The following is a 19,152-nucleotide window of genomic DNA, read 5'->3' on the forward strand; positions in this document are numbered from 1 at the left end:
CTGCTGTACACATCATGTGGTCACGATCCAATTTCAGGTTGTTTTTGTATAATTTCAACTCACACCTTTACACACACACACACGTGACTGATAATTCATAGGACTGACCATTATGAAGATCAAAGGTAGTTATTATCTCCCTGTGATTTTACATTAGTGGTCCTGTTTCCTCAGCTCCACGGCTCAAAGTCAACAAGATTTGAACTTAATTTCACACCATATTAGCCGAGTTACCTCACTTATTTAGTGTCAATGTCAGTCAGCCTCGCAGCCACCCCCCCTTCCTACATTTTAAACTAGCGAGAGAAATTTGCTCATTTAAACTTCACAAACACACTCGTAAAGATAGGGGGACATAATCAGAGTTTCAGTTATGATACTATTTTTGAAACTTATATTGAAAGCGAAAGTTTATTTTGCTAGAAAAATAGGTAAAAGTGAGTAAGAGTACCAATATCGACAATGCTGATCTCGGGTGCTTGCAGTTCTCTTGAATGTGTTTGATAAATATCGTATATCTGGATTACAACGTGTTACATGGTGTTATATATATATATATATATATATATATATATATATATATATATATATATATATATATATATATATATATATATATATATAAAAGTGTTATCGTATTTTGAATTGTTTTTTTTATGATATGCTCTTGCAATCACCTGCCTACTGCGTATTATAGTTCCTTGTATTATCTCGTAATTTGGTTTAAAGTCTCATTCATTCACGTTTCTATTTGTCGAGCCTGATCTTCGTCTTTCTATGGTTCTTTGAGTAGCTTGAAGATGTGTTTGTCAGTAGTTTATTTACCCTCTTGTGTTATAATCATAGATCAATCTGGGGTTGTAGTAAGCATTTTTGTGATCATATTTTTGTTCGTTCAAAGAGTTATGTTGTATTTCAATATATTGCTTACTTTTCGAATCACTTCAGACAATCCTGGCCTATTTTCAATTTTCAGTACAATATTTGATTTCTTTTTCTCTCATATATTAGTTCCGGTTTGCATTGATTTTCACTCGTAATCAGGAAATGGCCGCCAAATTTAAGTGAAGTTAATATTACTAGTATGCGACGAGGTAAGCCAGTAAACACAGGCGACAGGAAGCTGGAATCTTTAATTGCTGCCAGACGAGTGTTAAAAATTTATTTCGTAATTTTTTGTTGACACTAACACGCGCCAAGATTTTCATACCATGTTATAATATTCCTTGAATCCATTTAAACTCGACCTTATAAGAAATCTCTATGATGTAAATAACCAGAATCGATGGATGAGGACAGATTGTGAAACAGTTGTATTTCTGGAAGGCACAAAGAAAAACGAAGGCCAAGTAATTCTGAGAACCTTGAGCAACCAGCTACCCCCACCATCCATGTGAAGATACGATTAGTTTTTTCATAGTATTGTGACACCTATTGTTGCTGGGAAGCGGTGCCATCAACAGATACAACTGATTTAGTATTGACAGCCTGTTGTCAGGGTGGAGAGAGATGGTAAACATGGTAGTGAGAGCGGGAAGTGGGTGAGAATATTGTGATGGTGCGGTGCGGGGAAACCCAGGGACAAATCACGCTCACCCCGCAGCCAGCCAGTGCCATAACTTTGGGATCCCGCACTGCCTTGTGGTGAACTTTTTAAACCACCCCCAATTACTATGGTACTTTACATAGTTTCATAAAAATGTAAACTTAAGGATTTGAAGACATAACCTATTTTTGTCCTTTTTATATATTATTATTTGCAGATAAAAACACGTCTAATATAAGCCAGTTTACAGGGGAAACTGATTTGTGCTGGTTTTCAGAACTTTGCATGCTGATGTGAAGGTCATATCGATAAAAAGAAGAAATAATTATGAACACGAACATCACAAGATACAAGATTCTTTCGTCACGATTCTGGAAGACAAAGTAGTGAGATGCTGTATACGTGAAGAACCAGATGCTGTGTGGAGAGTAGCATAAGATGTCGAGACGTGTTTCTTCACTCACTTTAAATATATTAGTCTTTATCCTCGTCTTGCCATAGGTGTCTCTGCGTCCCAAAGAGCTCTCAGAGTTAACGAGTGCATATTCCTCTTAGCTGTCTCTATATCCAAGAGCTTTCTGAATTTACGAGTCTCTGCATTCAAGTCTTTCAGCTACCTCCCCGTCTCTTTCATTCAAAATTTACTAACAAAAATATCTCACGTTTCTTATAAAGTGTGGCAGGAGGAGACTGTTACGTTCTCCCTTATTTCTTTCGGCAAGGCCCCGGAGGAAGAAATCTATTCTTGACTGTGCAGTGTCTCATCTCTCTTCCTCCCAGCACCTTGTACAGTACTTCCCTGAGATACTCTTTGATCTTCCAGTCTGACAAAGCCTCTCTATCAGTTAAAGTTTTCTATTTTTTGTTGAAGACATTCTGGTCGTGTTCCTGTAGGGTGGGTGGACGACCTGCACTGCATCCATACTCTGAGGCGGAGCTTGAGTCTTCACTCCCCAGTAAGTTATTTTTTTCTGTGGAGGCGTGAGAATACATCGAAATGGCTCACTGACTTGCGACATAAACATAGTTCTACGACTCTCATCATTAGTAGTAGTGGGAAAGAATGAAACGAGGAATGTCTGAGTACAGTTCTTCGAATATATGTTGCACAGCCGCCAGCCCGGCCCTTGAAGAATCAGCTGAAGATCTCGATCCTCTAAAACACATAAAGTGACTGTGGCCAGAAGGGGTTATGCTTCTGTAATAGTTTGACCAAACACGCAAGAACAAACGTAAAACTGAACACATTATTATGCACGACTACCAGTAATATGGCAGTTGTCTCAGCTTGACGACACCGATCACCAAAGTCAACGTATAGGGGAATCAGTACCATATGGAAGACACATAATAATAGGAATGTCTCATTTGCCCACGTGCTGGCAGAGTGAAGACCTGCTGGTGTGTGGCAACATTATCCTGCTAGCTTCGTTCATAAGTGGCCAATTCCCTACCGTAATACCCTATATTATAATGTTATTTGTCCTCCGTCAGTGAGCTGGACAACCACTTCTCAAGTTTCATCACTGTCTTCAATGAACGAACAACGAGACTCACGTGAGTATCTTGCTACACTAAGCTACATCTGTGCCTCTCCTCACCCAGAACACTATTGGCATACCTCAACACCTGTCACACCTGTCTAGTGTGACGCATACTGGAGGAATTTCGCAATTGGCCCCCCAGCTTATTTCACCTTAATATTAATCACCTTAACGCCAACCTAACCTAATCTGTTCTAATGTAACCTATCGCTAATCCAACTTAATCTAAATAAACCTAACGTAACCCCAGCTGGCGTTGGGCGGGTGAATCATCAGGTGAAATAAGCTAGGGGATAGTCATCAGCAGATCTGCAAGAATCATCCACTGTTACAGAAGGAAGAATAAAAACAACAAGCGCGAGACATGACAACAGTGACGCACGAGCAGACCATCTTATTCATCGCCGCCAGAGTGACTTGCCAAGGATCTGGGTGTGTGAAACATGGCCGTGCAGGTCTTCTTAAATATCTAGACCAAAATAGAGAATACCGTTAGATTCTGGTGTTTTTAGAATTATCCTTTGTTGTCATTAATAATCAACAGAATAAAACCTTTTTTTTTGTTTTTGTTTTTTTATAGATTTCAAGGTGAGGCGGAACAAGATTTTTTACGCGGCGTGATGGGTCGAAGTTCAAGCGACAACCTGGCGAACAAAACATGCTTGGATCCCTCTTGGGGGCCTCTCAATAACATGGTGGGGATGGAGGACGGGGACCGATCTCGAGGTGAAGTAATTGCCAAGAAGAAACAAATATTAATATAAGAATAATGTCTTGAAGTGAAGTAATTACCAAAAAAATAGAAGAATGGTGAAGAATAAGAGCCAGCAGGATCAACCGCTCAAGTTGTCAGCTCCACATCACGCTCACGTCTGTAGCGGAGAGGAAAGACCATCGCTATGGAACGGAGGGGAATGGTATAGTATTTTTTATGGTGTTTATTGATGATTCATGGTAACTGGTTGCCAGGTGGAACAAGTTAAGTCTTTCTGTCTTTATTACTCCTTTTCTCTTTCTTTTTGTCTTTCCCTTCTCTCTCTCACCGTGGGCCTGGATTCTCAACAGGTCTTAAGTTATAATATTCACCATATCTAGGAGATGTAAAAATCACCTACGTGGCTCACTTAAGCTACAGTACAAAGATGGCGAGAATATAGACGTCGAAACTACATACAATAAAACTATCGTAACTAGAATTGTCCTATCCATAATTATTAGAAACTTATAAAACGAATTTATTAAGACTGGACCTTGACCCAAAGCCAATTGCCTTTTTCGAATCAGAAGTGAAGATTAACCTCAGCTTATTTCACCTAAGATTAACCATCCTAACGATAACCTAACTTAATGCCCCCTCCCCCAGGTGGTGTTAGGCTATTAAGCGTGAGTTGAAATAAGCTGGGGCTAATCTTCAGGTGATTTTCATTTCCATATACAGCATTAAGAACGGCATTAGTGTTGATATTTACAAGACTTTAGAACACAACCCCAGGAAATATCAAGTGGCGATTTTTCTTATGCTCTTAAATGGAAAATTGTAGCCTCATGTGTCAGTGTTAATGATAACGGAACATGACAGACTTTCTCTCAGTGACAAAGGTCTATTAGCACCGAGATGTGACACAGGTGGTGATGTGGTGTAGTTAGTTTTAATGCCTTAAGAGAGAAAGCTATTCAGTAAAATCGTCATTCAAGTTTCCATTGATCCAGCCTGTGCTGTATATATACAATGCAGGTATACAAAGAACCAGTTCTCCACCACAACCAGCACCCTACCGCCGTGACAAAGAACACCTGTCCAACACCACGCGCCCCACTTGTCCGAGTTTCCCGCACCACGGTCATCAAGTTTTTAGAGCGAATTTCCTTTTTTTTGTTGAGGCTTCTGTCAAGTGGCCACAGAGGCGAGGAGGGGAAGGCCAGGTGTGAAATAGAGTCTGCTTCAACCACCAGTTGCAACACACACCACAGTAAAACACCCCCACTACACCTAACACCTTCACCACCACAAGACTAACACCACCACAAGACTAACACCACCACACAAACTAACATCACAACAAATTCGTCCACCACAAGAAACACACTAACTACGTCAACAGCTATATCGACCATTGCAACTACATTCAAACACACTATTCTAATCAGTAAGATGCAAGTGAAGGGTGAGGTCAGCTTACACTTACTACACATTATGCAAAGAGGAGATAGTGACCTTAATATACGGGGCATTTGACCACAGTGAGGGTGACGTCAGTAGCAGTGAGGAACCTTGGGTAGGACTAGGAGGTTTATTTAATGGGCGGGTCCTGACCTCGGGTAGGAAACTTGACCCAGGGGAAAGGAATGTAAAAAAAAAAAGGAAACTGGTGAAAGGGGTGAGAGTCTGTGACGAGGAAGGTGGGGGGGGTGCACGGGAAGGTGTGGGCTATTAAACAACCTTATTACGAACCATTCGAACAACTGTGGATCCAGTAGCCCGATAATCTTGTTTTATATTATTATTATTATTATTATTATTATATTATACTGAGTTACTTGGAGGGGAACACAAGATTATTATATTACAAGTAAAAAGAAATCTTAGTTTTAAAATTCAACTCAACATATTGTTTCTTTATTTATGGCTCAATATATTCAAATTTTATTTGACCTTATGAGGAACATCCGTACGTCTGTCGATATTATTGTACAAACCCGAGGTGTTGTAATCTGGTACAGTACCATATGGCTGATTCACTACTATATAACTAGAGTCTCATACACACCAAGATACATCTCAGTGTGTACGCGGCTTAAGGAACTCTGGGAAAGATCACGGAGATGTGTACACCCACCAAAAAAAAAAAGTCTTGTCAGTCCTCTCTCCCATCTAAGAGACTCATGAACCTGTGAATTCGAGACATCATACAGTGCTAAAGGCCACTGTGGTGTCTCGGATTCATAGGTTCATGAGTCAGGGTTCGTGGATACGTTTTTCTTTTATTGAAGTCAAGGATATTTATTTTTTTACATACATTTCGTAATTAGATAATCCCAATGTTAAGTTAAATCAAGGATTATTCATATATAGAACAAGGTCTTAAATTTATTTGTTGGTATGTCAGCTTTCAAAGATATTTTATACATACAGTTTACCGTATAAAATATATTTGAAAACTGCTCTCGTCGTGGAGAGCAGAATTTGTTTTATTATCCCTGTATTAACATTCTCGACATTCTCTTATATTTATAGCGACAAAAACGCTGTTTGTTTCTATCACAATATCTAATTCAGCCAGTCAGATGTGTCTAGTTCGTAAGTGTACCTTAGTATCGGCGAGAAGTGAAAAGGAACCATTTTGGGTGACAATTGACGTCAGACGAGTAGGAAATCAATTGGCATTTTCTTTATTCATTGCAGATCCGTGTTGAATTTTGCTTCGTAAAATAGTAGCCTACCTTGAGAGATTTTGCATAACTGCAAGCAAAGTTTTATTTCTAAGAGGACTGGTAAAGGTGTTCCAGTCGGCGGCCATTAGTTTACATCGGCCAGGCGAGGAAGGAGGAAGCCCCGTGCTAGTTTTAACAGTAAAACTAATTTGATGAACAATTATTGTGTGTGTAATACTCTGGAAACCAGCATCTTCAGCCTCGTATGATAGTAAGTATTTATTCGGTAAAATCCCAATACAAGATTACGTTGATTGAGGCATTACAGTAGAGTGCAGTATACAAACAGTGGTAAACAGTAACTCGGTTCAAGGATAGCTAACAAAGCCATCAGTTGCCTGTTTCCTGTTGTGTCCTTTAAATTTTTAAGTCTAATACATTTTGCCAACGAGGACGGAGATTAACGGTACTCATTGGCAGTGACGTGTGGCCCTGTAGTGTGTGTGTGTGCGTAGCATAGCTGAGTGTTGTGACCCACAGAAAAGTTTGCCACATGTCGGAGTTGTATTAGTCGCCATGAGTGCTGTGATGATAACGGGACACCAGCACCAGTCAGCCTACCTACCTCTACTATCACAGTCATGACTTCAAGCAGATTGAAAACAGTTATTAAAAAGAAAATAACTAACCACAGTTTCGATGATATTTTTTCTATTGCTCTTTTTTTTCTGGTGCTGAAGTTTAATCTAGCATTTTTTTTATCGTCGATGGGATAAAGGTTTAGTGAATAGAATTGGTGAGCCATTAGGCTGTGGTGGCCATGACGGAGTGGCTCACAAATTAAGTCTGAGAATGGTTGTCAACTACCGGGAATCCCCACACCCAGCCACAGTCATAGTATGGTGTGTGACAGGTACTGCCCCTACTGTATTGTGACGTCGGATAATCGGATTACGGAAAGATTAGCCCAACCAGCTTATTTTACCTGATGATTAAATACCTTAACGCTACGGGGGGTTAGGTTACGTTGTTTTTTAATCGGTTAAATGAAGTTAGCTTGGGTTAGCGATAGGTTAGATTAGGATAGTGTGGGTGGTTTATCATAGGTGAAAACACTTTACACTTGTGACACGAATAGTGTACTGAAAAATCTTGGAAAATTATCACTTGCTACGTTATACAGAACTTTCAGTCATATTTCAGAAGTGCATCACTCGGCATCATTAATTTCAGTATGTGTATAGAGTGTAGAAGATGTATTTATTTATAGTTTACTTGGAAATTTGGGTTTTCCGGTCGTCAGTGATAACAAAGCCGGGCGCCTGTTGTTGTTGTTGGTGCTAGGTCGGAAACCCCAGCTTGCTCTGTACTGACTGTTACCCGCTTTATAACGGTGGATGGCAAGAACAGTGTGCAGCCCAACAGCAAGTATCAAGATCCTTAGCTACGATAAGATTCACAGAAAGCATTGGACCCAGGTGTTACAATAATAATAATAAACGGTTTATTAATAGAGTTGCAGCCGGTGGCTGAAAATTTACACTTACATTTGATTTAGACATAATGATATAATATGTGTGTGTGTGTGTGTGTGTTTAGAACATTAAGTAGAATAAAATATCTTCCCAGCTTTGGCCGAAATGTAATGAAACCTGAAGGATTATACTGGAAGTGTTACCGAGACGTATTCGTTGGAAGTCGGGATGGTGCAGTACAGTATTTTGTTCACTCATTCACTGTAGCAGCATCCCCGTTGTGTGTTGCCGTCACACCAAGATCACTGTATCGTACTCGCACCTTAATCATTTCATTCGTGATATCTCTGTGTAAACATTACAAAAAACATGATGGCTCTGTAAAAATGTGGTATGTTTTAGAAAGCAATAAAAATAAACAGATTCATTAGTGGGTCAGTGGCCCCCACACCCTAGGTCCCTCCCTCTCACGCTGCTGGTGCTGGCTCGTGTGATGTGGGCAATCTTTAACAGGTGGGAGGGCAGAGTTCGCAGGTGTGAAAAGAGGAAGAGATGGTGTAGTGGGGCGGGGAAGGCATTGGGGAAAACCCGGCGTGTGTTGTAGCCGTCATGAAGAGGATGTGAAGGTATAAATAAGGACGTCCCAGTATTAACACCGGTAAGAAGGCGCGTGGGGCCGCATGAGCATCCCAGGTGGTGAGACGTTGTTCATGCCTGGTAAAAGTAGTTACCTGCCTTCACTAGCATAAACAGAAGAACAAAACACCTGATAAACGTGAGGAGGGGTCGTAATAACCTCGGTGAGTTTTCAGTTCATGACTAGCAGCTGCACCCGACCACCACTCCACGGGAAACTACCTCGAACACTAGGAAAATTGTTCGGCTTGACGTCACTTCTTTGTCCGTGACTCACGAATCATTGGAAACAACTCGGTAATGGAGTTGTGGTTATGTTGTTGAAGGAAAAGTTATCCTTGGATTATAATAATGATTATTTTGATGTGCACTAAGTAGGAAGCTGGTTTACAGTATTTCCCCCGGAGAGTCCAAATTCGAAGGTGATCATTTTAGGAAATATCTTTTAGCGTAACTCAATTTTAACATTAATGCTTATCACCAGAACCTTCCAGATAGTATAGTCTATTAAAGAAGGCTATCTTATATTCCAGATGGTAACCGTCATCGTAGTTACCCTGTGAAGAAGATGGTAAGTTCACCTTCCTGCTTGTTTGGCGCTGCAGTTCCTTCAAGACAAACTAAATCTCCAGCAGTACTGTATACCTCACAAGTAAGTTCTTCCAGCTATCTTATGAAAGAGAATAGAAATAGTATGTGTAACAATAGGCATATATCATAGTTGACCATTGTCTCGTTTGGGGAGGCGGGCGTTTTAAGGTCAGATGCTGAGTCATGATGAGTCAGCAGAAATGTGGTGAATGGAAGATGACTCGCTCTCTTCCCTCATTTTGAACAGTGATGGATGATGACGCACCCTCCTCCCTCACTCTGTTTACCAGTATAGCTTAATTAAATGGTTTTTACTCGCATACTCATTTACGTAGGATCACGTGAAGATTAGGCACCTCAGTTTATTTCACCCGTTTAATAAGCCCTGTAATGTGAATAGGTGGGGTTAGGTTGGGTGAGGCTAGGTTGTCAAGGTTAGGTTGTTAAGTTAGTGACATTTTAAGTAACTATGGTTGTTTTTTAGCAATATTTTCCTTTATTTGAGACCTGGATAGTGACGGAAATGCCTGAGCTCTTAGTAATAAAAGACAAAATAGTACAGAATAAAGAGCTTCCTCCCTCCCCGCTATATTATAAAGAGCTTCCCCCACCCTAGACAACCTCCTCACGTGAGTTATTGCATTATCCTTCACGACAGGTTTCTATAATACGCAATGTAGACTCCTTCATTTGTTGTCGTAAATATTAAACTTCTGTTTTTTTATAAGAAATTAGCATCCATATTGTTACTGCATTATCATTGGTAAAATTATCAATAAGTTTACATTGGTTTTTGGTAAATCATGGAAATTGTCTTAGCCTTGTGAGTATTCCCGGTGACTACTACAGGAAGAATTTGAATATAATGTAAAAAAAAAGCTAGAATAAATACTGCTTGTTATTGCGCGCTCACTTCTCTCCCTTGGTCACATACCATCTTACGTAAAGGTAAATATAATTCTACCAGTCAACCTCACCACGAGGCCTCGCTTTCTAACCAGATGAATGTCAGGGTGTGTGTGTGTGTCTTGTAGCTGACCTCACTCACACCATCACTGTACACATATACATACACTGTACATCCACTACATACATACTTACGTAGTTATACATTAGGTATAGACAACTTCCTGGTAACTTTTCTTTTATCGTTCATTATAGGATTTTGTTACCGTATACAGTAACTTATTTTATTACAATATACATTTTTACTCTTATTTATGCTAACATCACTTTCAAAGCTCTTTAAGCACCTTGACTCGGAGTTTATATTTAATTATTGTATTTTCTTGTCATTGTGGCTCTGTGAAAGTGATTTTAAGTATTTGTGTGAGAGAGGGAGAAGGTATTTACTTAATGTCTGTTGGTTTTATATATTTAAAACTCGTTAGTGACAGTTCCAGCAGCACCTGTTAGCTCTCACGCTGCCGTCTAAATATCTCTTCCAGTCATATGTAACAGCTCCGTGCACACAGTCTAAATATATCTGCTAGTCTCACTTCACTCTTACTTTGGGCACCATCAGCCTCGTAACTTTTTAATACCTCAAAATAAATACTTTTAGCCATGCCAGTGTCTTCACCAACATTCCTCAAGTCGCCAGCGGCAGCATCTGAATTCTTTCTAGGGATTCTATATCCATTCTGTCATACGTTGACCAGAATTGAACTGCGTAATCCAAGTGAGGTAGCACTGGCTCTCCCAGGGACAGCGGCGTACCCAAGGGTCCTCCCAGGTGACCCCGGCGCCCCCAGAGAGACTCCCATTGACAGCTTCATGCCCAGGGACGGCAGCGCCCCCAGGAACAGCGGCACCCCTAAGGGCCCTGCTAGGGGCGCTTGGGCCCCCAGGGGCTCTCGCAGAGACAGCAGTGCTCCCGGGGCCTTAAAAGGGATGGCGGCCGTGCCAGGTGCGGTAGCGCCCCCAGGGGCAGAGACAGCGGCACTCCTTGGGGCCCTCCCGGGGCCATGGCACTCGCAGAGGCTTTCCCAGATACATTTTTTATGTATTTTTTTAATTTTGCCGCTTACAGCGGCTAGGTTATTGTGCACCCCAAACTCATCCTGTGAGCGGTAGCACAAGAGGATTACAGAGTATGAGTTACAAAGGGTCGGAATAATTAACCCCCGTGGTCAGGATATTATGGTACTGAATGTTACACAATATTTCAAATACATTATTTGTTTAGTTCCATACATAAAGGGCATTTTATTCTCAACTGCGTGAGTACAGGAGTGTGAAGCACTGTGTCTGGCCTCACACTTTGTTCTTCACATTTGCTTAAGAGGTATTCAAGCAAATTGTGTATTTGGTTCTATACATGGGAACTGATATAGTTACTAAGTGCAAATAGGTGGATACAATCTTAATTTGTCGTCTAACTTGCCAGTGCCTTCTCAGGGGCGATGGTGCCCCCAGGGGCCATGCCAGGGACAGTGGCGCTCCGTGAGGCCCTCTTAGGGACGTCAGAGCCCCCAGAGGCTCCAAGTTCACTAAATCAAGTGAAAATAAGGGAAAAATGCCTTCCACTAAATTCCATTAAATTGAGAGTTTGTATACTATGTGTGAAACACAGCCCGAGAAGACTTCCCACCCGCTGAGTAACACTATGGCACCTGCTTGGTCAAACTCCATCCACAGCTCTGTTTAAGGGAACACAACAATAAAACTATTCCTTCCAGGGTATAATTTTAATGAAAACTATAAAAATCACACTTGCATACATGACTATTAGAGAATGCTGCAGTATATCACATTAACTGCCTGTCAGTCACACAGGGCTTCTCTAATAGACTTTACCATATCTATATATCACCGCATGACCTTATGGTACATGGAATGCATGGAAATAAAAGTGTACTGTATTTTTTAAATTAAACAAGGAAATAGTCAATTCAAATTATATTTAAATCATATCCAACACTAAAATATACACTTCTAATTTAACATTAATCAACCAGCATTTGCTTCATCCAACTGCTTCTTTTAACACAGTAACAACCTCACAGTCATTTAATCCTGTATGTTTGTATTATACCAGCAATTTTCCCCACAAAATAGTTTCAAACTACAGATAGTTCTGCTATAACACGATAATTGTGTTCTTGTAAAATATCGTGTTATAGAAAATCGCGTAATAGAAATAACAGGGCTTATGGAGAAAATAGGGTTAGGTGCAGATTACTCGAAATCGAAAAAATTTAGTAGTTAGCCTAACACAAAGTATAGCACAGTCTAAATAAATGTTACATTCATATCTAATAATGAAATCATACAGTAAATGTAACACTTTACTTGATGAGGGAGAAGGGTGATTTTGAGGTTGATAAAATCGAGCTTCTCTTCAAGTGTTATATCCTTTCTTTTACGATCATCACCGGGAATTATCACCAGAACGCTTCTTGTTGATATTCTTCTTTACTATATTCACAGTTAATATGTACCACAAAATTGGAGAAATAGTAAGCAAAAATCGCGTTATAGCAAACAAGCCTTCGCATTATATTTATATCGTTCCTAATTCATAAATCGCGTTAGAGCAAATTCACGTTATCAAAACACGCGTTATAGCAGAACTCATTGTACCAATTTACTACTGACAGTGTTAAAAAAAATTAGTATTTATACTCGCACTAGACACCATTAGCCTGGTACCGGTATAGCCCAAATCTCTCGAAACAACCTTTTATTTACATGAACTGTGTAATGAGTAGATAGATACAAAAATATTACAGACTACAATTATATTATGTCTTTGGGAATATGAGGTACATTACAGGCAATATAATTAAAGTTCTGTATGAGGTAACTCCACATTTTGAGGATGAAAAGCAGCAAGACAATTTTTCCCCCTTGTTACAATTATTACTGGTTGAGAAAAATACCTTAAAAACATAATAGTACTGTAATGAATAACAAATCTGTCTCAATTTAGATTGTCAATTTAGTTTTATTTATCAATTTATCATTTATTTTTTTAGTGAGTACAGTGATGTCCCCATTAGCCAGAACAATTGGTGCAGAACACTTCCGGGAATGAGAGATTTCCGGGCAATAAGACAACTCTCTCGGAGCCGGAAAAAAATCCCTCGTCCCCGGAATTTTCTGGGTAAGGGAAAATTGTTCTCGGAATTTCCAGAAAATGAGCCTGATTTTCATCTCTCAAACCCAGAAAAACTCCCCCATTCCTGGAATTTTCCAGCTATTGGGAAGTTTTTCTCAGAATTCTCTGCAAAATGTGCCCCTCGGAAAATCATTCCCAAAGCCGCAATTTCCGGAAAATACCGGCTTTGGGAACGATTTTTTGAGAATATTTCAATTCCGGCTATCTTTGAGTTCAGGGTTTAAGGGATTCCGGCTAACGGAGTTATTACTGTATACAATACTGTATATTTATCACTTGCACAACCTTGACACTTGAGTTCTCCGTAATTACTCTTAAATAAATACCAGTACTGAGCGAATACATTTGGCACCATCTCAGATACACAAAAGGTAACAGAGCCATTTTTTTTTTTTTTTCAAAGACATTTACTGTACTCCATCAAGTTGGGTGACATGGCATACGTTAACAGTCGAGAGAGTAGCACTTGTACAAAATGTAAAGGAATAGAGAGTATTAACTGCCATCTCATAATGTTCAGTGTAAATTGCTTAAGACACACCATAATTTGTTCAGTAATAAACACAGATAAACCGTACAAAATAAAGAAGTTGTACCTTTATCATAATGGCAAGATCCTTTGTGGTCACCGAACAGAATAACAGAATTACCGTATATGTTATCAAATGGGATATAGTTTCAACCCTCAGATGAAGGATGGATTGGGGGGATACCTTTATGTAGAAAAACAAAGCTATATTTAGTACTTGAAGGGACAAAGGATATGGTTTTGGTACTTTAGAGAATGTTGATGGGATCTCAACTTAGATGCTGTGGGTGCACCAATGTGTAGTGTACACAACCAGACACCATCATTGTGCAAATTTTAAAGAGATTGGAAGAGAAGGCAGCTCCAGGAAAGGTGCTTGGCTATAGAAATGTGAGTGTTGGGTGTAAAAGAGTACTGAATAAAAATCATGAATAAATTGAAAGAGCACAGACAATAAATTGGCTTTACAAAAATAAATCACCGGAATGAGAACTGATACAGTTTGTTTAAATATTGACAACAATAAACAACCTTTCTTAGTTAGAAGTCTCAGACACTAGACACAATTAGCAGCTGTATAATGAAAATAATAATAATAAGTGGTACTCAAGAGGTAGCATACACAAGATATACAGTATATTGTATATGTCACCCAAAATATAAAGCCGCACATTTAAGTTATGACACCGGGACTAGAGCATTAATATTTACAATACAACAGTAAAACATACAAGAAACACAAAAGGATCAAAATAATTCCTTTAGTATAATAACCAAGACAAACCATTGACGGTTACTTTATACGTCTTTAAAGTACAGTAGTACCCCGCTTAACGCGGTCAATTGAACCCACAGGGTACCGCGTTAAGTGAACAACAGAACATATGGGATTAATTCCAATAGAGACTGGCCCGACCCCCAAACTCCACTTTTTGACGACACACAACTATGTTGTAGTAAAAAATTTATCTTAACTTTATGATGGTATGCACACAATTAATAATTAAGAGAAATATCAATAATATTAGGTTTTTTAACACTTGCATTAGTAGAAAAGATGGCTGGGCACACGGGGATGGGGGGTTGGTTCCGAGGCAGAGGGCAGATTATTGGCCCTCACCTGTATCACTTGTATCAATTGTATCACTATCCACCACAGAGGCTTGCAGGGCCTCTTTGTCAAACCCCTCAAAGGCCATATAAGTCCATATCCTCACTATAATTATCACTATCACTGACTTGGGCCGGCTGTGGTGGGTGGCGGGTGAAGAACTCGGTAATGTTTTGATGACTGGGCGACCTTGTGCGCATCGTGCCCGCGCCGCTTCCCGCGTATATGATGAAAAATTCCGCGTTAAGTGAAAGTTCAGCTCTGGCGAGGCACCGCGTATATGATAAAACGCGTTAAGTGAAACCGCGTTAGGCGGGGTAATACTGTATTGTCTAGTGTATGTACAGTCGCTCAAAAAACTATCTTTACTTGGGTGATGTAGATGAATTTCAGAATGAACACTGAGACTCCTGTTGTCTGTGTAAGGTTGCCAAAATCCTTCGTCTGTTGTGGCATATTTTTTCAACACAATTTTGTATTGATAATTTTTTGAGTGAGTGTACAATCAATGGGGTAAATACTCTTAAAAGTGTTTGTGTTAGGTCCTCCTCACTTCTAGATTTGGAGATGGTTAGTGACTGGTTGTTGTAGTCAAATGTGTACAAGTTGTAATGTCTATAGGGTATATATGGTGTATCTGGCTATGGAACATATAAGGGTACCATTCATTAAGTGAAGAAACTGACAAGTTAATACTGGAAGTAATATGACAGACTTTAATGTGTGTGGTGACTAGTATATTTGGAGGGTTCTGTATAGCCATGCCACTGAATAACAAAAGAAATTATTTTATCTGCAAGCCTGAGAATTACCACTGCCATCATATGTACACAAAAGCATTTTCAGCTGTAATAGTCTGCCTTTCCTCAGCCCCCATCCCTCCCCATTCTTTTATGCCTATGGCTGACTTACATCACGGACTTGTCACTGCACCCACCCAACTAGCACACACATAAACCACTATCACACTTCCTGGCTTATGAATCTTTGGTTACCCTTATTTTTAAGACAATTTCACTGGGAATGGTGAAAACTGGACTGGGATTAAGTTTAAGCACAACTTCCTAGCAGAGAATACATAGTCTATAAAAATGAACTTGCCAATATATTATAAAAAAAAAAAGTGGATAAATGTAGTATACAGTACAGCACATTATACAGCTGCACAGATTTTTATCATAATTTTTATAGGCTATTATCAGGTAGAAACAGTCGAAGTTAAACCATTTTGTTTTGTTTTTTAATTTGTCATGGAATAGTTGAACGTTTGTGCGTTGGTAAACTACACTTCATTTGTTACAATTATATACAGTATCATAACTGAAGCATTACTATATCAGTGTCTAAAATTCCTTCTTTCTGAATTCAAAAATTTTTCAACTTAAAAATAAAAGGAAAATCTAAGCTCACAGAGGCATTGGTACTGTACACGTTATACAATGTTATACACTATTTACAATATGGACACGGGATGAGATATACAACCAGACATCCCTTCAAGCTTATCTCTCTAAACTAGTTTTATACAAGGAAAACTTATTGGCTCTGAGGAACCACCCCACTGACAACCCAGATGAACTTCTTAAATATCAAAATCTTCAACATGAGCAAAAGATGTACAATTATTTTTCCAAATTTACAAATACATCTTTGTCTTATTTTCAATAGTACTGTATAGTCAAAAGTTTGAACTTCTTTTATCAACAGAAAATATCATTAAGTCAAGTAAGATCATCTGCAGTTATGTCTACAACAAGAGCATCTTCATGAATCAAATTGGCAATGAGATCAAACCACTTAATATAAAGGTTTTGTGTATGTGTCACAACTTTCAACAGCACCCATAAAACTAAAAGTTTGGAGAGACATCACCCAATACAATATCCCACAGGTCAGTACAAAGTCAATTTATGTAAATACTACTTACAGTAACTCAAAGGTAATTCATATGAAGCTAAATTATAATAATAATTGTTCAATCATACAAATACTGTAGTGCTGACATCAATACAGGGTGGGGGTCCAGCTTCTCATTGTCTCATTATTAAGATGCTGATGACTTAGAGAAGGTCACTACACCTTGACACACTGATTAAGGTTCTTTAGGGGTTTTTTCTATTAGTATTCTGGATGTACTAAGTTGCTAATAGTTTGATGCAGAATTCACTTTTATTCCCCTAAGTGTGATAGATGGATTTATTCCACATCCTACAAAGAAACTTTTCCCTCTCCTGAGTTGTTCAAGAACACCCCTCTCACTGCTTTGTTCAAAATACCTGCTACATCCTAGTGTGTGCCTGAAATTTAAGTACTTTTCACCAATAATATTTCAACGGCAATTTTTTTTTTCTATTATAAACATTAATTTCTAATCAAAGGGAAAAGGCATTTTCACCCCCAAAGCCAATATAGGAAGACCTCAAAGCCCTGATTTAGGATATGGGGTGTAAAACTTGCAATTATGGTCATTACCGTACATATAATGACTCTAGGAATATTTGGAACCCTAATTACTCCCAACCTGTATTGTAATTTCTTAAAAACAATTTTGTGTGTTTTTCTTTCATTCTCAATGTACCTGTACTAAGTTGTGGAAAGTGATATCTTAATGAAACTTAGTGAGGCTACAGAAACATAATTACCGTTACATAAATTCATTACTCATTAATTAAACTAATAAATGGGTCCCCCTGTAGTTATGAAATGTAATATTAACTTTAAATTATCCTAACCAGACCAAGTTCAGTTTTGGTTTAGTTTAATTTCCACGAATCAAGTTAGATATTTCCTATGATATTAAATGTAAAATTTACTCTTTATGTACAGGGGTTTTAAGAGGGATATGAAGTTGGAGGTTCCCTCTTAAAAGAAGCTACAGCCATGCCAGGGCACTAAAGATGAAATGTAAATACTCTCACTTCTATTGAAAATCTATAGCTGGAATGCAACCTTAAACACCTCAAGACCAGCCAGAGAACTAAAAGTTACCCGTGCATTTTTAGAATTCCCTTGTATCTCGTGTTCAGTAACATTTTGAGTTACAGGGTACACATAAAAATAAAGTAAAATATTCTAAAGATTTGTGATGTTTGCCAATTCTGTCATTATTTAATACACATACAGGTATTGCTCACTTAACATAGCTTCACTTAATGTACTGTACTGTCATTAAAATATAGTTCACAACTTAGGTAATGTAATCCCGCAATAAATTCAATGATTTGCTGCTAATTTAGTTAAACAAAATAAGAGGCTAGTAGATTTGTGCATTCATCACTGGTTAACACTAGTGTATTTATATTACAGTATAAATATATATACTAATTTATTGGGGCCCAAAAAGTTTTCCCTGGTAAATATCTCAATTAACAATATGGGAGAGTACAGGTATAGGAGGACATGTTTTACTTACCATAATATGATTTTGGAATTTGTATATGTTAAGTGAAATATACCTGTAGTGTACACCCACACACAAAGATGGACATACAGTAAACAGTTGTACTTGGAAGTACAGTAGTATGACACAAAATACGTTACTAATTTCATATACAGTATAGTCCTACGCCATCAGATAAATATTCCTTGTGTATGTGCTCTTGCAGCTGGAAGAAATGTACCTCTCTTAGAGTCCTAATAATATCACTCATTATTGGTAAAATCAGCAGGTAGTATCATGTCCAATGGCAAAATCATATGATCACAGCATATATTTATAATACAGATCATTGGATACATGAACATCTCAGCAACCTTCTTTTCTGACTTATGACTTATCATTAATACTTTATCCACCTAATACATATGTATAAAATATAATTATAAAAATCTATTATGTGAAGAGTATTGTTGTCCTTTTAAAAACTAACTACTACTATTTATTATACTCTTCAATCAGGTAAATTGTGACGAATACTTGACACAGTGCAGCCCATACACAGATGATGACGAGCCAAGCAGAGTGCTGGAGTGGTGCAGAAAATGGGTTCTTCACCCCCATGCCGATATACTGTAGAGTCATCTTACGGGCATAGTAGACTAGAGTGGCCGGTACAACATACTAGAATAAAAATAAATATATAAACGATTGTTTTCAAAATATGAAAGAGAAAATAAAAAGGATTGCCTCCTTAATCCAACACATGGTTCACTGTCTTCATTTATATTAAATTACTTAACTTAATATCTGAAGAAATTTTATCCTACAGTACTTTGGATCAACATT

General features: G+C 38.5%; 1 protein-coding gene and 1 long non-coding RNA gene across 10 annotated transcripts in view; one reads left to right on the plus strand and one right to left on the minus strand.

The window, feature by feature from the left end:
• Nucleotides 1-18,760, plus strand: part of LOC121870693 — a 31,459-nt gene extending 12,699 nt beyond the window's left edge. For 4 of the 7 annotated variants that reach the window (XR_006089752.1, XR_006089749.1, XR_006089748.1 and 1 more), the window contains 3 exons: nt 3,671-4,007; nt 9,107-9,225; nt 16,635-18,760. This is a non-coding gene — a long non-coding RNA (uncharacterized LOC121870693). Of the gene's footprint in view, nt 1-1,823; nt 3,523-3,670; nt 4,008-8,338; nt 8,738-9,106; nt 9,226-16,634 lie in introns of those variants that run through there. The other 3 variants (XR_006089750.1, XR_006089754.1, XR_006089753.1) reach the window with 3 other exon arrangements.
• LOC121870691 (transmembrane protein 104-like) overlaps nt 17,228-19,152 on the minus strand; it is a 41,031-nt gene continuing 39,106 nt past the window's right edge. For all 3 annotated transcript variants that reach the window (XM_042372642.1, XM_042372643.1, XM_042372644.1), the window contains one exon: nt 17,228-18,987. In XM_042372642.1, the coding sequence (XP_042228576.1) occupies nt 18,802-18,987 (186 nt within the window). In that variant the 3' untranslated portion in view covers nt 17,228-18,801. The remainder of the gene's footprint in view (nt 18,988-19,152) is intronic.

Source organism: Homarus americanus, unplaced genomic scaffold, assembly GCF_018991925.1.
Source record: "Homarus americanus isolate GMGI-L3 unplaced genomic scaffold, GMGI_Hamer_2.0 scaffold56333, whole genome shotgun sequence".
Classification (NCBI taxonomy): Eukaryota; Metazoa; Arthropoda; class Malacostraca; order Decapoda; family Nephropidae; genus Homarus; species Homarus americanus.